This window comes from Dendrobates tinctorius, unplaced genomic scaffold (genome assembly GCF_039654945.1).
Source record: "Dendrobates tinctorius isolate UK_male_01 unplaced genomic scaffold, ASM3965494v1 ptg000030l, whole genome shotgun sequence".
Taxonomy (NCBI): domain Eukaryota; kingdom Metazoa; phylum Chordata; class Amphibia; order Anura; family Dendrobatidae; genus Dendrobates; species Dendrobates tinctorius.
The window spans coordinates 63,333,493-63,347,632 of NW_027361698.1; the positions used below are offsets into that span (position 1 = coordinate 63,333,493).

The following is a 14,140-nucleotide window of genomic DNA, read 5'->3' on the forward strand; positions in this document are numbered from 1 at the left end:
AGATTTATTTTTCAAATTATGGTGGAAACTAAGTATTTGGTCATTGACAAAAGTTAATTTCAATATTTTGTTACATATCCTTTGTTGGCAATGGCAGAGGTCAAATGTTTTCTGTAAGTCTTCACAAGGTTGGCAGACACTGTTGGTGGTATGTTGGCCCCTTCCTCCATGCAGATCTCCTCTAGAGCAGTGATGTTTTGGGCCTATCACTGGGCAACATGGACATTCAACTCCCTCCAAAGGTTTTCTATGGGGTTGAGATCTGGAGACTGGCTAGGCCACTCCAGGACCTTCATAAGCTTCTTACGAAGCCACTCCATTGCCCTTGCGGTGTGCTTGGGATCATTATCATGCTGAAAGAATAAGACCCATCCATGTTTCATCTTCAAAGCCCTTTCAGATGGAAGGAGGTTTCCACTCAAAATCTCAGGATACATGGCCCCATTCATTCTTTCATGTACGCAGATCAGTCGTCCTGGTCCCTTTGCAGTGAAACAGACCCAAAGCATGATGTTGCCACCCCCATGATTCACAGTAGGTATGGTCGTCTTTGGATGAAACTCAGCATTCTGTCTCCTCCAAACACAACGAGTTTTGTTTCTACCAAAAACAGTTCTACGTTGGTTTCATCAGACCATATGACATTCTCCCAATGCTCTTCTGGATAATCCAAATGCTCTGTAGCAAACTTCAGACGGGCCCAGACATGTACTGCTTAAGCATGGGGATACGTCTGGCACTGTATGTTCTGAGTCCCTGACGGCGTAGTGTGTTACTGATGGTAGCCTTTTTTTATGGTGGTCCCAGCTCTATGCTGGTTGTTGTGAGTTCATTTTCTGGTCCACCAGTTGTGAGTTCTCCTTCCAGGCTCCCTCTGGTGGTAACAGGAGATAGTGAGGCTGATTTAATCAGTAGAGATCTGCCACCTGATAATGAGGATGACGATTGGACCTCAGGAATCTCAGACTGGATTTAAGACAGCCGACGCCCTATTCTGGTGCTGGTGATTCCTTCTGGCATGTCAGGTTTTGGTTTTCAGCTCTGTTCCAGTCATCTAAAGCTAAGTTTTTCTGCTAATGTTCACACTTGACTTTGTTGGTCTATTCAGTTTTTTTGTGGTCAGCCAGCCCCGGCTGGAGCTGTGCTAAATTTCCACTCTTATTTATCTGTATTTGCCAATTTGCTTTTTGTCCCTTATTAGATTGGCCTCTTTTTGCTCTGTCTCAGAATATTTCAGAGTGCTGATATAGTAGGAGAAGTCTAGTGACTTCAGGGTTAATTTTGCTATCAGAAGTGTTGGACTTTATTTTTGTAGGGTTTTTGCAGATTGCAGACAGTGTCTTTCCTTTCCTATCCTTTCTAGTTAGTTTGGGCCCCATTGTTTGCTCAGCCTATTTTCCTGCCTGTGTTTGTGCTTTCATCTTGTTTCACCGTCAATACATGTGTGGGGGCTGTCTTTCCTTTGGGGTCTGCTCTGGGGCAGTTAGTTTTCCCCTTTTTTTGCTTCAGGCTTATTTAGTCCTCCGGCTGTGACGAAGCGTCTAGGACCATCGTAGGTACGCTCCACGGCTGCTGCTAGTTGTGTGGTTAGGATCAGGGATCTGCAATCTGCATAGCTACCAACCTCTCTGGTTTTCTGTGACTTAGCTTGTTTTGTTTTTTTCTCCTCGGTGACCCATTCATAACAGCTGGTCATTTACTAGGTCCCCCCATGTTGTTCTGGGATTTTTGCTCACCGTTCTTGTGATCACTTTGACCCCACGGGGTGAGATCTTGCGTGGAGCCCCAGATCAAGGGAGATTATCAGTGGTCTTGTATGTCTTCCATTTTCTTATTATTGCTCCCACAGTTGATTTCATCACAAGAAGCTGCTTGCCTATTGCAGATTCAGTCTTCCCATCCTGGTGCAGGGCTACAATTTTGTTTCTGGTGTCCTTCAACAGCTCTTTGGTCTTCATCATAGTGGAGTTTGGAGTGTGACTGTTTGAACTGGTTATCAGCATAAATACACCTGTCCACAACCACAAACAGGTGCCATTACTACAGGGAATGAGTGGAGGACAGAGGAGCCTCAAAGAGGAAGTTGCAGGTCTGTGAGAGCCTTAAATCTTGCATGTTTTTAGGTGACCAAATACTTATTTTCCACCATAATTTGCAAAATAAATCTTCCAAATCAGACAAAGAGGGGTAGGTTTTCAGAAAGCGCTGAACCACCAATTTGAGTACGTGGTCCAGGCATGGTATGGGTGCGAACTTGCCAAGCTTCAGAGCTGCCACCAGATTACAGCCATTATCACACAAGACCATGCCTGGTTGTGGGTTCAGCGGCAAGAGGCACAGATCTGTCTAGTCTGTTACACCTTAGAACAACTCTGCGGTGGTGTGCGGTTTGTCACCTAAAGATTTGAGTCTAAGCAGAGCTTGTTGCCGTTTTAATCGAGGCAGTGCTACCAGCTTCCGACTTATATGGATGATAATTCTGAGATGGAGGATGAGGAGGAGGAGGGGTGCAGGAACTGGCATAGATAGAGGGGGGAACCTTGATGGAACTTGGGCCCGCAATTCTAGGTGTCAGCAGCACTTGTGCCGTCCCAGGGTTCGACTCAGTCCTGGCCTCCAGCAGGCTCACCCAGTGTGCAGTCAGGGAAATGTAACGTCCCTGGCTAAAATCACTTGTCCATGTGTCTGGTGTTAAGTGGACCTTCCCAGTAACCGAGTTGGTCAGGGCATGGATTATGTTATGCAACAAATGCTGGTGTAAGCCAGGAATGACTTTCTGGGAGAAATAGTGGCGGCTGGGGACATAGTACAGAGGGATGCCACTACCATGAGGATGCGGAAAGCCTCAGTGCCCACAAACCTAAATGGAAACATTTCCAGAGCAAGCAGTCTGGAAATGTGGACGTTTATTGTTTGGGCCTGTGGGTGGGTGGCTGTGAATTTCTGCTTCAGTTCCAAGGCCTGTGGTATGGACAGCTGGATGCTGTGCTCAGACAAGGAAGTGGATGTGGTTACTGATGATGGCTGCATATGTGTATGTGCAATGACAGGTGCAGAGCATAAGGCATCCACACCTGCATCCTGTACAGGGGATTGGCAAGCATGAAGCACAGGGGGAAGAGGTAGTGGTGTCACCCGCAGAGACCGATTTTGGACCCAGGCGTTTGGTCAACCTAGTCGGATGCTTGGATGAAGTGCATGAGCATACCGGTGGTGGTCAGGCCCCTGCTGAGCTTGGTACGGCACAGTTTGCAAATGACTGTTTTCTTGTCTTCTGCACTTTTTGTAAAAAAGAGCGAAATGGGAGAACACCTAACCGTTAACCTGGAATATGGCCGCATCTGGGTGCTCTGGGGAGCAGCTGACCACCTTCTCCCTCTGTCAAGCACACTGCCTCTTCCTGATTGTTGTGGTGCTCCGGATCCCTCCCCCTCTGCGCTGTGTGGCTCGCTGTTCATGCCACCTTGCCAGGTTGGGTCAGTGACTTCATCATCCACCACCTCGTCTTTCACTTCCTCACTCTGGTCCTCCTCTTCCTGACTTGTTGTCTTAACATGATTTGTTGGCAACATCATCTTCTACCTCGAGACAATTGCCATTCACCACCGTTGGCCACACAATGTCCTCATCTCCCTCTTGAAACATGCAGAGGCCAGAAGAAGCCATAAATGGAAAGGTAAAGAGCTCCTCAGAGTGTCCAAGTATGAGTTGCTTGACTCCTAGGACTCGACAGGGTTGGACGAAGAAGGATAAGGTTGAGGATTATGTGGTCCAGACTATTAACTAGTGAGACTGGACCGTATGGAGAAGAGGGTGGTGCTGAGAAACAGACTAGAAGCATTATCTGCCATCCAAACTACCACCTGTTCACACTGTTCTGGCTTCAACAGTGGTGTCCTGCGCCCCCCTGAAAAGTGTGGTCTAATGAATGAAAAAGTTTGTTGTGCTCCCATAGCAGTCATAGTTTCATCTGAACCACAGCCTCTGTGTGCACCATCAATGTCCACTACTTCGTCCCTTTCTGCACGCCTTGAACATTTTAAATTATCTACACAGCCAAGAGCGGTATAATTTGAAAATAGAATCTATTTAAATCGTCACTGAAAGGAAATGTGCTTGTATGTGGCAGCACTAAGATCTGTAACTCAATCAAACCTGAGTAGATGCCTGTAATACACTATCCCTACTCCACCAGCTAAGCCTACACGAATTGCAGATAAGAGCGATATTATTAGAGAATATAATCTATTTAAATGGTCCCTGAAAGGAGTTTCACTTGTACGTGGCAACGCCAGCAGCTAATCCTACATGAATTTCAGCTAAGTGCCGTATTATTGAATAGAATCGATTTGAATTAGCACTAAAAAGGGCTATTGGTTTAATGTTGAACCAGTAGGTAATGTAATCCTCCCCCCATGCCAAAAAGAAAAAAAAAAACAAAAAAAAAAACAACAACAACACACAAGTTATCTCCTATCCTCCTATATACTGTACATAGGATAGAAAATAGCATGATAACTGGGGAACCAACCACTGGGACTCAGAGAAATTAACACCCATACGTCCTGAGTGGAACAAGGACGTTCATACGTGACTCTTCACCAGTCCCACAGGCAATGAATGGAGAGGAGGTCAAGCTCTGTGTTCAGCAGTCGCACAGAAGTGAGTGAAGCAGAGGCTTTGTTTGCGCACTTCTGCTCTATGTAGAACCCAGATCTTGGGATAAATTCGATTTTTTTGGGGGGATTAACCCTTTTATAGCTTCAACTAACCAAAATTCCCATTGTAATGATTAATGTATGTAGGATCATTTATTTTTTTCAAAATGTAGTACAAAGTTATTAATTCTGCCTGAGGAATGCAAAACTAATAGCACAACATTATCTTGTAACATAAAAAGTTAACTTATTCATATTTGAATTAATAACCATAATATTATTCCTCTCACCTTTCTGATTCATAGGGGTCTGGAAGCAAAGGACTTGTGGAAATACCGGATGAAGTAGATTTATCAAAAGTATAAACTTTACCTACAAAAAGAAGAACAGTTGTTTAAGGCTATGTGCACACGTTGCGGAATTCCAACGGGAATTCCTGAATTCCATTCCGCTGGAAATATGCAAGCAAATCGCATTTTAATTTCCGCCTATTTCCCACGGAAAAACTAGCGATTTGCAAGCGTAATTAGCTTGCAGAATGCTAGTGTTTTCCAAGCGATCTGTAGCATCGCTTGGCAAAATGATTGACAGATTGGTCATAGTGTTTGACCAGTGTGACCAACTTTTTACTATTGAGGCTGCATATGCAGCATCAGTAGTAAAAAGATCTAATGTTAAAAACAATAATAAAAAAATCGTGTTTTTCTTACCTTCCGGCATCCCGCAAAGCGTTCCCGATCATCGCGATGCTCCCGGCAGGTCCTGTTCCCAGTGATGCATTGTGGCAATGACCTTTGATGACGTCGCGGTCTCGCGAGACCGCGACGTCATCAAAGGTCATTGCCGCAACACATCACTGGGAACGGGACCTTCCGGGAGCATCGTGGAGGCCTGGTGATGCTGTGAGGGACATCGGAAGGTGAGAATATGACGATTTTTTTATTTTAATTCTATTTTTTACAGGGATATGGTACCCACAGCCCGGAGGACAGTCTCCTCTCCTCCGGACCGTGGGTACCATCCACAAATGTTCTGCTTACTTTTCGCATGGTGGGCACAGCCACATGCGGAAAGTAAGCAGAACAATGCATTCCTATTTGGGCGGAATCGCCGCGATTCTGCAAAATTAATGAGCATACTGCGGATTTTTCCGCGATGCGATTCCGACGCGGAAAAATCTGCAGCATTAGCACAGCATTGCGGAATCCCATAGGATTGCATGGGATACTTTTTTTTGCGTTTTCGCTGCAAAATCGCGTGTTTGAAAATGCAGCGAAAACACAAAACAAACGCTATGTCTGAACACAGCCTAAGTGTCAACCATTCACTGCAAGCAATAATCAATCTGGATTAAACTCAGATGATTTTTTCAAACGCTCCTCTGCAGGCACCCTTAAGTTGACTTGACGGGTGAGAAAAAAAAGTTTAAAGAATAATAAGGGAATTGCTGTGGAGGTGGGGTGGTTCGTGAGTGCATCATCTTCACCCAAAAATAAATAAAAGATACTGTAATTAACACAGCAGATGTGTCCCAAAATGGTGGTATTGGGAAAAAATGCAACTCATTCGGGGAAAAAACAAGCCTCAGTAACTGAGGTTATAAATCCTTCAATGTGAAAGTGAGAGAAAAAAATAAATTAGAAACACAGACCTGGTTGATAAAGCACACATTCTCCAGCATACTGTCTACCCAGACAACACAGGTTGGAAGCGTGTGTCTCGAACATGGTCAAATATGGGCAGCATGTAGAAGATAAATAGCTACCACTTTTCAAAAAGCAATTTTCCCTTTTTACAGACTTAAAGAGGTATGCCCATCCCCAAGCTCCTACCCTAATATGTAGTAGGTGTAATATCAGTAAATACCTCCAATTAGAAATGTATTTCAGTTCTTCTGATTCGCTATGTCTCTTTCCTCATCGGCAGGACATTGCAGTAGGTTGGGTATCCATGGTTTCGACCACTCACATAGTGACAGTTAGTTGCTTGTGGTCATAACCATGGATACCCAAGCTACTGCAATGTCCTGCCGATGAGGAAAGAGACATAGCGAATAATTATTATTAATATTCCTATTCCTTACTACACCTACTATATATTAGGATAGCATCTTGGAGATGGAAATACCCAAGCTACTGCAATGTCCTGCACGTGAGGAAAGAGACATAGCCAATAATTATTATTAATATTACTATTCCTTACTACACCTACTATATATTAGGATAGCATCTTGGAGATGGAAATACCCCTTTAAGGCTCATTAGGCCCGACATAATGCGAACGTATTTTAGCATACAGTGGGGGAAATAAGTATTTGACCCCTTCCTGATTTTGTAAGTTTGCCCACTGACAAAGACACGAGCAGTCTATAATTTTAACCCCTTCACCCCCAAGGGTGGTTTGCACGTTCATGACAGAGCCAATTTTTACAATTCTGACCACTGTCCCTTTATGAGGTTATAACTATGGAACGCTTCAATGGATCTAGGCGATTCTGAGACTGTTTTCTCATGACATATTGTACTTCACTTTAGTGGTAAAAAATTTTCGCTATAACTTCCGTTTATTTATGAAAAAAAAACAGAAATATGGCGAAAATTTTGAAAATTTTGCAATTTTCAAACTTTGAATTTGTATGCCCTTAAAACAGAGAAATATGTGACACAAAATAGTTACTAAATAACAAATAACATTTCCCACATGTCTACTTTACATCAGCACAATTTGGGAAACAACATTTTTTTTGTTAGGAAGTTATAAGGGTTAAAATTTGACCAGCGATTTCTAATTTTTACAACAAAACTTACAAAACCATTTTTTTTTAGGGACCACCTCACATTTGAAGTCACTTTGAGGGGTCTATATGGCAGAAAATACCCAAAAGTGACACCATTCTAAAAACTGCACCCCTGAAGCTACTCAAAACTACATTCAAGAAGATTATTAACCCTTCAGGTGCTTCACAGGAGCAGAAGCAACGTGGAAGGAAAAAATGAACATTTAACTTTTTAGTCACAAAAATAATATTTTAGCAACAATTTTTTTATTTTCCCAAGGGTAACAGGAGAAATTGGACCCCAAAAGTTGTCAAATTTGTCTTGAGTACGCTGATACCCAATATGTGGGGGGAACCACTGTTTGGGCACATGGCAGGGCTCAGAAGGGAAGGAGCCCCGTTTGACTTTTTCAACCTAAAATTGGCTGGAATTGAGATCGGACACCATGTCGCGTTTGATGAGCGTCTGATGTGCCTAAACAGAGGAAACCCCCCACAAGTGACCCCATTTTGGAAACTAGACCACCTAAGGAACTTATCTAGATGTGTGGTGACCACTTTGAACCCCCAAGGGCTTCACAGAAGTTTATAACGCCCGGGCGTGAAAATAAAAAAAATCATATTTTTTCCACAAACATGATCATTTAGTCCCCAATATTTTGTTTTCCCAAGGGTAACAGGAGAAATTGGACCCCAAAGGTTGTTGTCAAATTTGTCCTGAGTACGTTGATACCCAATATGTGAGGGGGAACCACTGTCTGGGCACATGGCAGGGCTCAGAAGGGAAGGAGCCCCGTTTGACTTTTTCAACCTAAAATTGGCTGGAATTGAGATCGGACGCCATGTCGCGTTTGATGAGCGTCTGATGTGCCTAAACAGTGGAAACCCCCCACAAGTGACCCCATTTTGGGAACTAGACCCCCTAAGGAACTTATCTAGATGCGTGGTGAGCACTTTGAACCCCAAGTGTTTCACTAAAGATTATAATGCCCAGGCGTGAAAATATAAAATCCTTTTTTGTTCCCACATAAATGATCATTTAGTCCCCAATTTTTAATTTTCCCAAGAGTAACAGGAGAAATTGGACCCCAAAAGTTGTTGTCCAATTTGTCCTGAGTACCCCGATACCCCACATGTGGGAGAAAACTACTGTTTGGGCACACGTCAGGGCTCGAAAGGGAAGTAATGACGTTTTGGAAAGCAGACTTTGATGGAATGGTCTGCGGGCGTCATGTTCCATTTGCAGAGCCCTTGATGTTCCTAAACAGTAGAAACCCCCCATATTTGACCCCATTTTGGAAACTAGACCCCCTAAGGAACTTATCTAGATGTGTGGTGAGCAGTTTGAACCCCCAAGTGTTTCACTAAAGATTATAATGCCCAGGCGTGAAAATATAAAATCCTGTTTTGTTCCCACATAAATGATCATTTAGTCCCCAATTTTTAATTTTCCCAAGAGTAACAGGAGAAATTGGACCCCAAAAGTTGTTGTCCAATTTGTCCTGAGTACCCCGATACCCCACATGTGGGAGAAAACTACTGTTTGGGCACACGTCAGGGCTCGAAAGGGAAGTAATGACGTTTTGGAAAGCAGATTTTGATGGAATGGTCTGCGGGCGTCATGTTCCATTTGCAGAGCCCTTGATGTTCCTAAACAGTAGAAACCCCCCATATTTGACCCCATTTTGGAAACTAGACCCCCTAAGGAACTTATCTAGATGTGTGGTGAGCACTTTGAACCCCCAAGTGTTTCACTAAAGATTATAATGCCCAGGCGTGAAAATATAAAATCCTGTTTTGTTCCCACATAAATGATCATTTAGTCCCCAATTTTTAATTTCCCAAGAGTAACAGGAGAAATTGGACCCCAAAAGTTGTTGTCCAATTTGTCCTGAGTACCCCGATACCCCACATGTGGGAAAAAACTGTTTAGGCACACGTCGGGGCTCGAAAGGGAAGTAGTGTTGTTTTAGAATGCAGACTTTGATGGGTCTGCTGGCGTCATGTTCCGTTTGCAGAGCCCCTGATGTGCCTAAACAGGAAAAAAACCCACATATGACATCATTTTGGATACTAGATCCCCAAAGAACAAATCTAGATGTGCCCCCAAATAATCTAATGTAAATTAGTAGTGCATGGAGGTGTGGTACAATTTGAAGCAATCCTTCATGCACAGGCCAGGTTTTTCGGGGCAGGTGTCGCATTGATAAGTGGTGTCCCTGCGTATTCCTTTTTTGTAACACACTCTACACCTTTTTTGCGGCTTACCTTTTCTTGGGGTTGGCGGGACCACCCCAGAAAATGCTGACCTGGGACAATATGAGCACCTTCCGTTCCTGAAGTACTGGGGCCCGCTCCTTCCTGAGCGCCAAACATCAGGGCCTTAACCACAACCTCCTGGAACTGAAGATACGTCGTATCGCTGGGGCATGCACATTGTGACAGCAGGAATGCGTTGAGCATTGCCATTTGGACGATGTGCACGGCCAGTTTTTTGTACCACGCCTTGGCCTTCCTCAATGCATTGTATGGTTGGAGGAGTTGATCGGAGAGATCAACTCCCCCCATGTTTTTGTTGTACCCCACTACACGTCGGTTTGCGGACCTGTGTAGAGGTACCCCGTACAGTGCAGAGGGTACTGCCATCACCGTGTATGGTGGTCAAGAGATGGACATCTCTCTTGTCCTTGTACTTGACCACCAGCAGGTGGTCGCTACATTGGGCTCTGCTCTCACCTTTTCGGAGCATCAGCCCAAGTAGCGTCTTCGGGAGGCCTCTCTGATTTTTGCGGACAGTACCGCAGGCTGCGGTATGTCGCTCAGAGAGGGATTTGTAGAGTGGGATGCTGGTATAAAAGTTATCAGTGTAGAGGTGATAACTTTTATCTAGCAGTGGGTGCACCAAATCCCACACAATTTTCCCACTCACTCCCAGGAAAGGAGGACACTCATGGGGTTCAATCCGGGTGTCCTTCCCTTCGTAAACTCTAAACTTTTGGGCGTACCCTGAGGTACTCTCACACAACTTATAGAGTTTGATTCCGTACCTGGCCCTCTTACTGGGCAGGTATTGACGGAATCGCAGCCTTCCCTTGAAGTGAACCAAGGACTCATCCACGCAGATGTCCCGTTGGGGCACGTACACTTCAGCAAACTTTTTGAAAAGATGGTCAAAGTTGGGGTCATCTCGTGCGGGACACTGTGCATTATCAGTATAATGCAGAAACTTGTGGATGGCCTCAAAACGCGTCCGGGCCATGACCATTCGGAACACTGTAGTGTTGTATAAAATATCAACACTCCAATATTGCCGAATTTCCGGCTTCTTCAGTATCCCCATATGGAGGACCAGGCCCCAAAACTGCGTCATTTCAACTGCGTCTACAGGAGACCAGTTTGAAAATGTTGAACGCGGGTTTTGCTCCAAAAATTGACGAGCGTACAAACAAAATCCTCAGAGAAAAAGACTCTGAAAAAGTCAATTTCTGTGAGGCCGGTGGTGTCAAACTTGATTCCTGATTCTGCCACAAAATCAGGAATCAGTGGCTCGTAATTTTCGGGGGGCGAGGTCCATACGGGGAGCACTGGGTCAGCTGCGGGCATGGTGGGCGCTGCCTCATCTTCTGTCCTGGAGCGTCTGCGTGGCGGTTCCGCAGGACCCGAGGAGGAAGATGAGGAGGGGGAAGAGGAAGAAGAAGAGGATGAAGAATCCGAAAAATAAAGAAAAAAGTCGGATCGTCATCCAAATCGCTATCAGTATCGGAGGCAAGTATAGCATATGCCTCCTCCATTGAATAGCGCTGTTGGGATGAATTTGATGACATTTTTGTGTAAATATGGTGCTTGGGTGTACACTTTATTGAAAACTGTATGTGTACGTGAGGGGGAGGAGTGATTGGTGTAAACTTTCTGTAAAGAAAAAGCTGTGGAAAAAAGTCTAAAACAGCAGGCCCTAGCTGATAAGTGTCACTTATCAAATCTAGGCTGCTGGATGTGCGCACGGGGTGGCGCAAGGGGGGGGGGGGGTGAAAAAAAAAAAAAAAAAAAAGGAAAACGGCAGGCACAAACTCTGATAAGTTAACTGTGTCACTTATCAAAGTTTCGCAGCTGCGGGATGTGTGTACTGAGGGGCTAAGGAAAAAAAAAGCGAGCTCGAGTGTTGATCGGTGAACTGCGTCACCAATCAACGCTCAGCGGCTGCGCACAGAGGTGGCGCAAAAGTGGGGTGTAGGGGGGTAAAAATAGGGGGAAGGGGGATGGGGGGATCGGGGTGGATGAAGAGAGATTGGGCAGGGATCAACAGTTAGGGTTGTAGTTAGGTGGCACAAAGGGGGGTGAAAAAAATGAAAAACGGCAGGCACAAGCTTGGATAAGTGACGTGTGTCACTTATCCAACTTTTGCGGCTGCGGGATGTGTGTACGGAAGTGGCGCAAAGGGGGCTAAGGAAAAAAAAGCGAGCACGTGTGTTGATCGGTGAACTGCATCACCGATCAACGCTCGGCGGCTGCGCACGGAGGTGGCGCAAAAGTGGGGTGGAGGGGGGTAAGAGGGGGGGTGAAGGGGGGTAAGGTGGGGTGGAGGGGGGATGAAGATAGATTGGGGGGGTGAAGATAGATTGGGCAGGGGATCAGGGATCAATTAACACTTACAGTTGTAGTTTTCTTTCTTCTTTCTTCTGCAGGGATTGTGATGCTACAAGCTGTGGCACCACAATACCCAGCACAGGAGCTCTTGCTGCGTCCGACCTCTCTGCAGGAATCCTCAGCTAGAGTGAGGACCCCTGCAGACAGGTCAGACAGGTCAGAGGCAGGTCAGGGGCAGGTCACAGAGCGGTCACATCGCTGCTGTGACCTGTCATTGGTGGGATCGAATGAATACATCGATCCCACCAATCCCTGATCTGCCTGGTGACCATGGAAACTGCCTAGAATCGGAGCTCACAGCTCCGATTACTAGGCAGGTCATGCCCAGGTCACCAGCAGGGCACAGAGCGGTCACATGGTGACCGCAGCTGTGCCCTGTGGTTGGCGCGATCGCCGATCTAATCGATCGCGCCAGCCAACTCCTGCAGGCCCTGCTGGGCCTGCATCAGACTCCAGCCTAGGATCGGTGCTAATATAGCACCGATCCTGGCCGGTACTGGCAGGACACAGCGGCGATATAGCGCCGCTGTGCACTGCGATTGGCGCGATCGATCAGATCGGCGATCGCGCCAATCCGGGTGCTTTTTGCCGGTGCCTGCCTAGGTCATCATTGTTTCAGCCAAGCTGATTGGCTGAAACAATGAGAAACGCTGCGATTGGCTGTTCAGAATTGAACAGCCAATCACAGCGCTCTGGATGCTGGGGGGCGGGATCGCAGCCCGGGATGCCGACGCCATCTTTTGTAAGGTGAGATGTCCGTCGGAATTTTAATGCGATCACCGCGACTTTAGTCGCGGTATCACATTAAAGGGCCCGTCGTACTACCCGTCCACGGTCATACGGGCCCGGGTACCGTGGACGGGATAGTACGTCGTATGTCAGGAAGGGGTTAAGGGTAGGTTAATTTTAACATTGAGATAGAATATCGAAAATAAAATCCAGAAAATCACACTGTATAAATTATATACATATATTTGCATTTTGCAGTGAGAAATAAGTATTTGATCCCTCTGACAAACAAGACTTAATACTTGGTGGCAAAACCCTTGTTGGCAAGCACAGCAGTCAGAAGTTTTTCTGTAGCTGATGATGAGGTTTGCGCACATGTCTGGAGGAATTTTTGTCCACTCCTCTTTGCAGATCATCTCTAAATCATTAAAAGGGAACCTGTCACTCCCCCCAGGCGTTTTTAAGCACTAATGCTGCATTCTGTCAAGGTGGCTCTGTTACTTAGCTTCCGTTCCATCGCAGAAATAATCTTTTATAAAATTGTTCAAAAATACCTGAAATTTGACAGGGGGGCAGGTCTTTCCCCCTCTGACAGTCGCCTCGCATCCATCACTCATTTCGTATTTGGCGCCGCCTCCTCAGCTTTTTTTGAAATGCGGTGCCTGCGCTGTACTTTATTTTCTTGGGCATGCGCAGTCCGTGCTCACAGATCACATCCCGGCCTTCATATCGCGCGGCCACAGATCCCGCCCCGCAGTCGCTTATGATTTATTCACACTGCGGGGCTGTGAATCTCGGGCATGCGCAGTATTTATCTGCGGCTCTCATGCCCAAGATTCCCAGCCCCGCAGTGTGAATAAATCATAAGCGACTACGGGGCGGGATCTGTGGCCGCGCGATATGAAGGCCGGGATGTGATCTGAGAGCACAGGCACGTTGGGCAGCGCTGACTGTGCATGCCCAAGAAGATATAGTACAGCGCAGGTGCCGCATTTCAAAAGAAAACTGAGGAGGCGGAGCCAAATACGAAATGAGTGATGGATGCGAGGCGTCTGTCAGAGGGGGAAAGACCTGCCCCCTGTCAAATTTCATGTATTTTTGAACAATTTTATAAACAATTATTTCTGTGGTGGAACGGAAGCTAAGTAAGGGTGGTTTCATATTAGCGTTTCAGGGCGCAGCGACGGCCTGCGCACGGCCGCTGCTAAGCCCCACCCCCTGCCGCACCTTTTCCGGCAGCTCCCCCTACCGGCGCATGACGCTGCATGCGTCCCCTATCTTTATCACTGGGGACGCAGGCCGTGCGCAGTATGCGTTTGGCGGCGCATGCATT

At 46.0% G+C, this 14,140-nt stretch overlaps 1 protein-coding gene across 4 annotated transcripts in view; it reads right to left on the bottom strand.

The window, feature by feature from the left end:
• The window catches only part of SETD7 (SET domain containing 7, histone lysine methyltransferase), a 69,528-nt gene that overhangs the window by 20,221 nt on the left and 35,167 nt on the right, over positions 1 to 14,140 (bottom strand). For all 4 annotated transcript variants that reach the window (XM_073572126.1, XM_073572125.1, XM_073572124.1 and 1 more), the window contains one exon: positions 4,949 to 5,030. In XM_073572126.1, the coding sequence (XP_073428227.1) occupies positions 4,949 to 5,030 (82 nt within the window). The remainder of the gene's footprint in view (positions 1 to 4,948; positions 5,031 to 14,140) is intronic.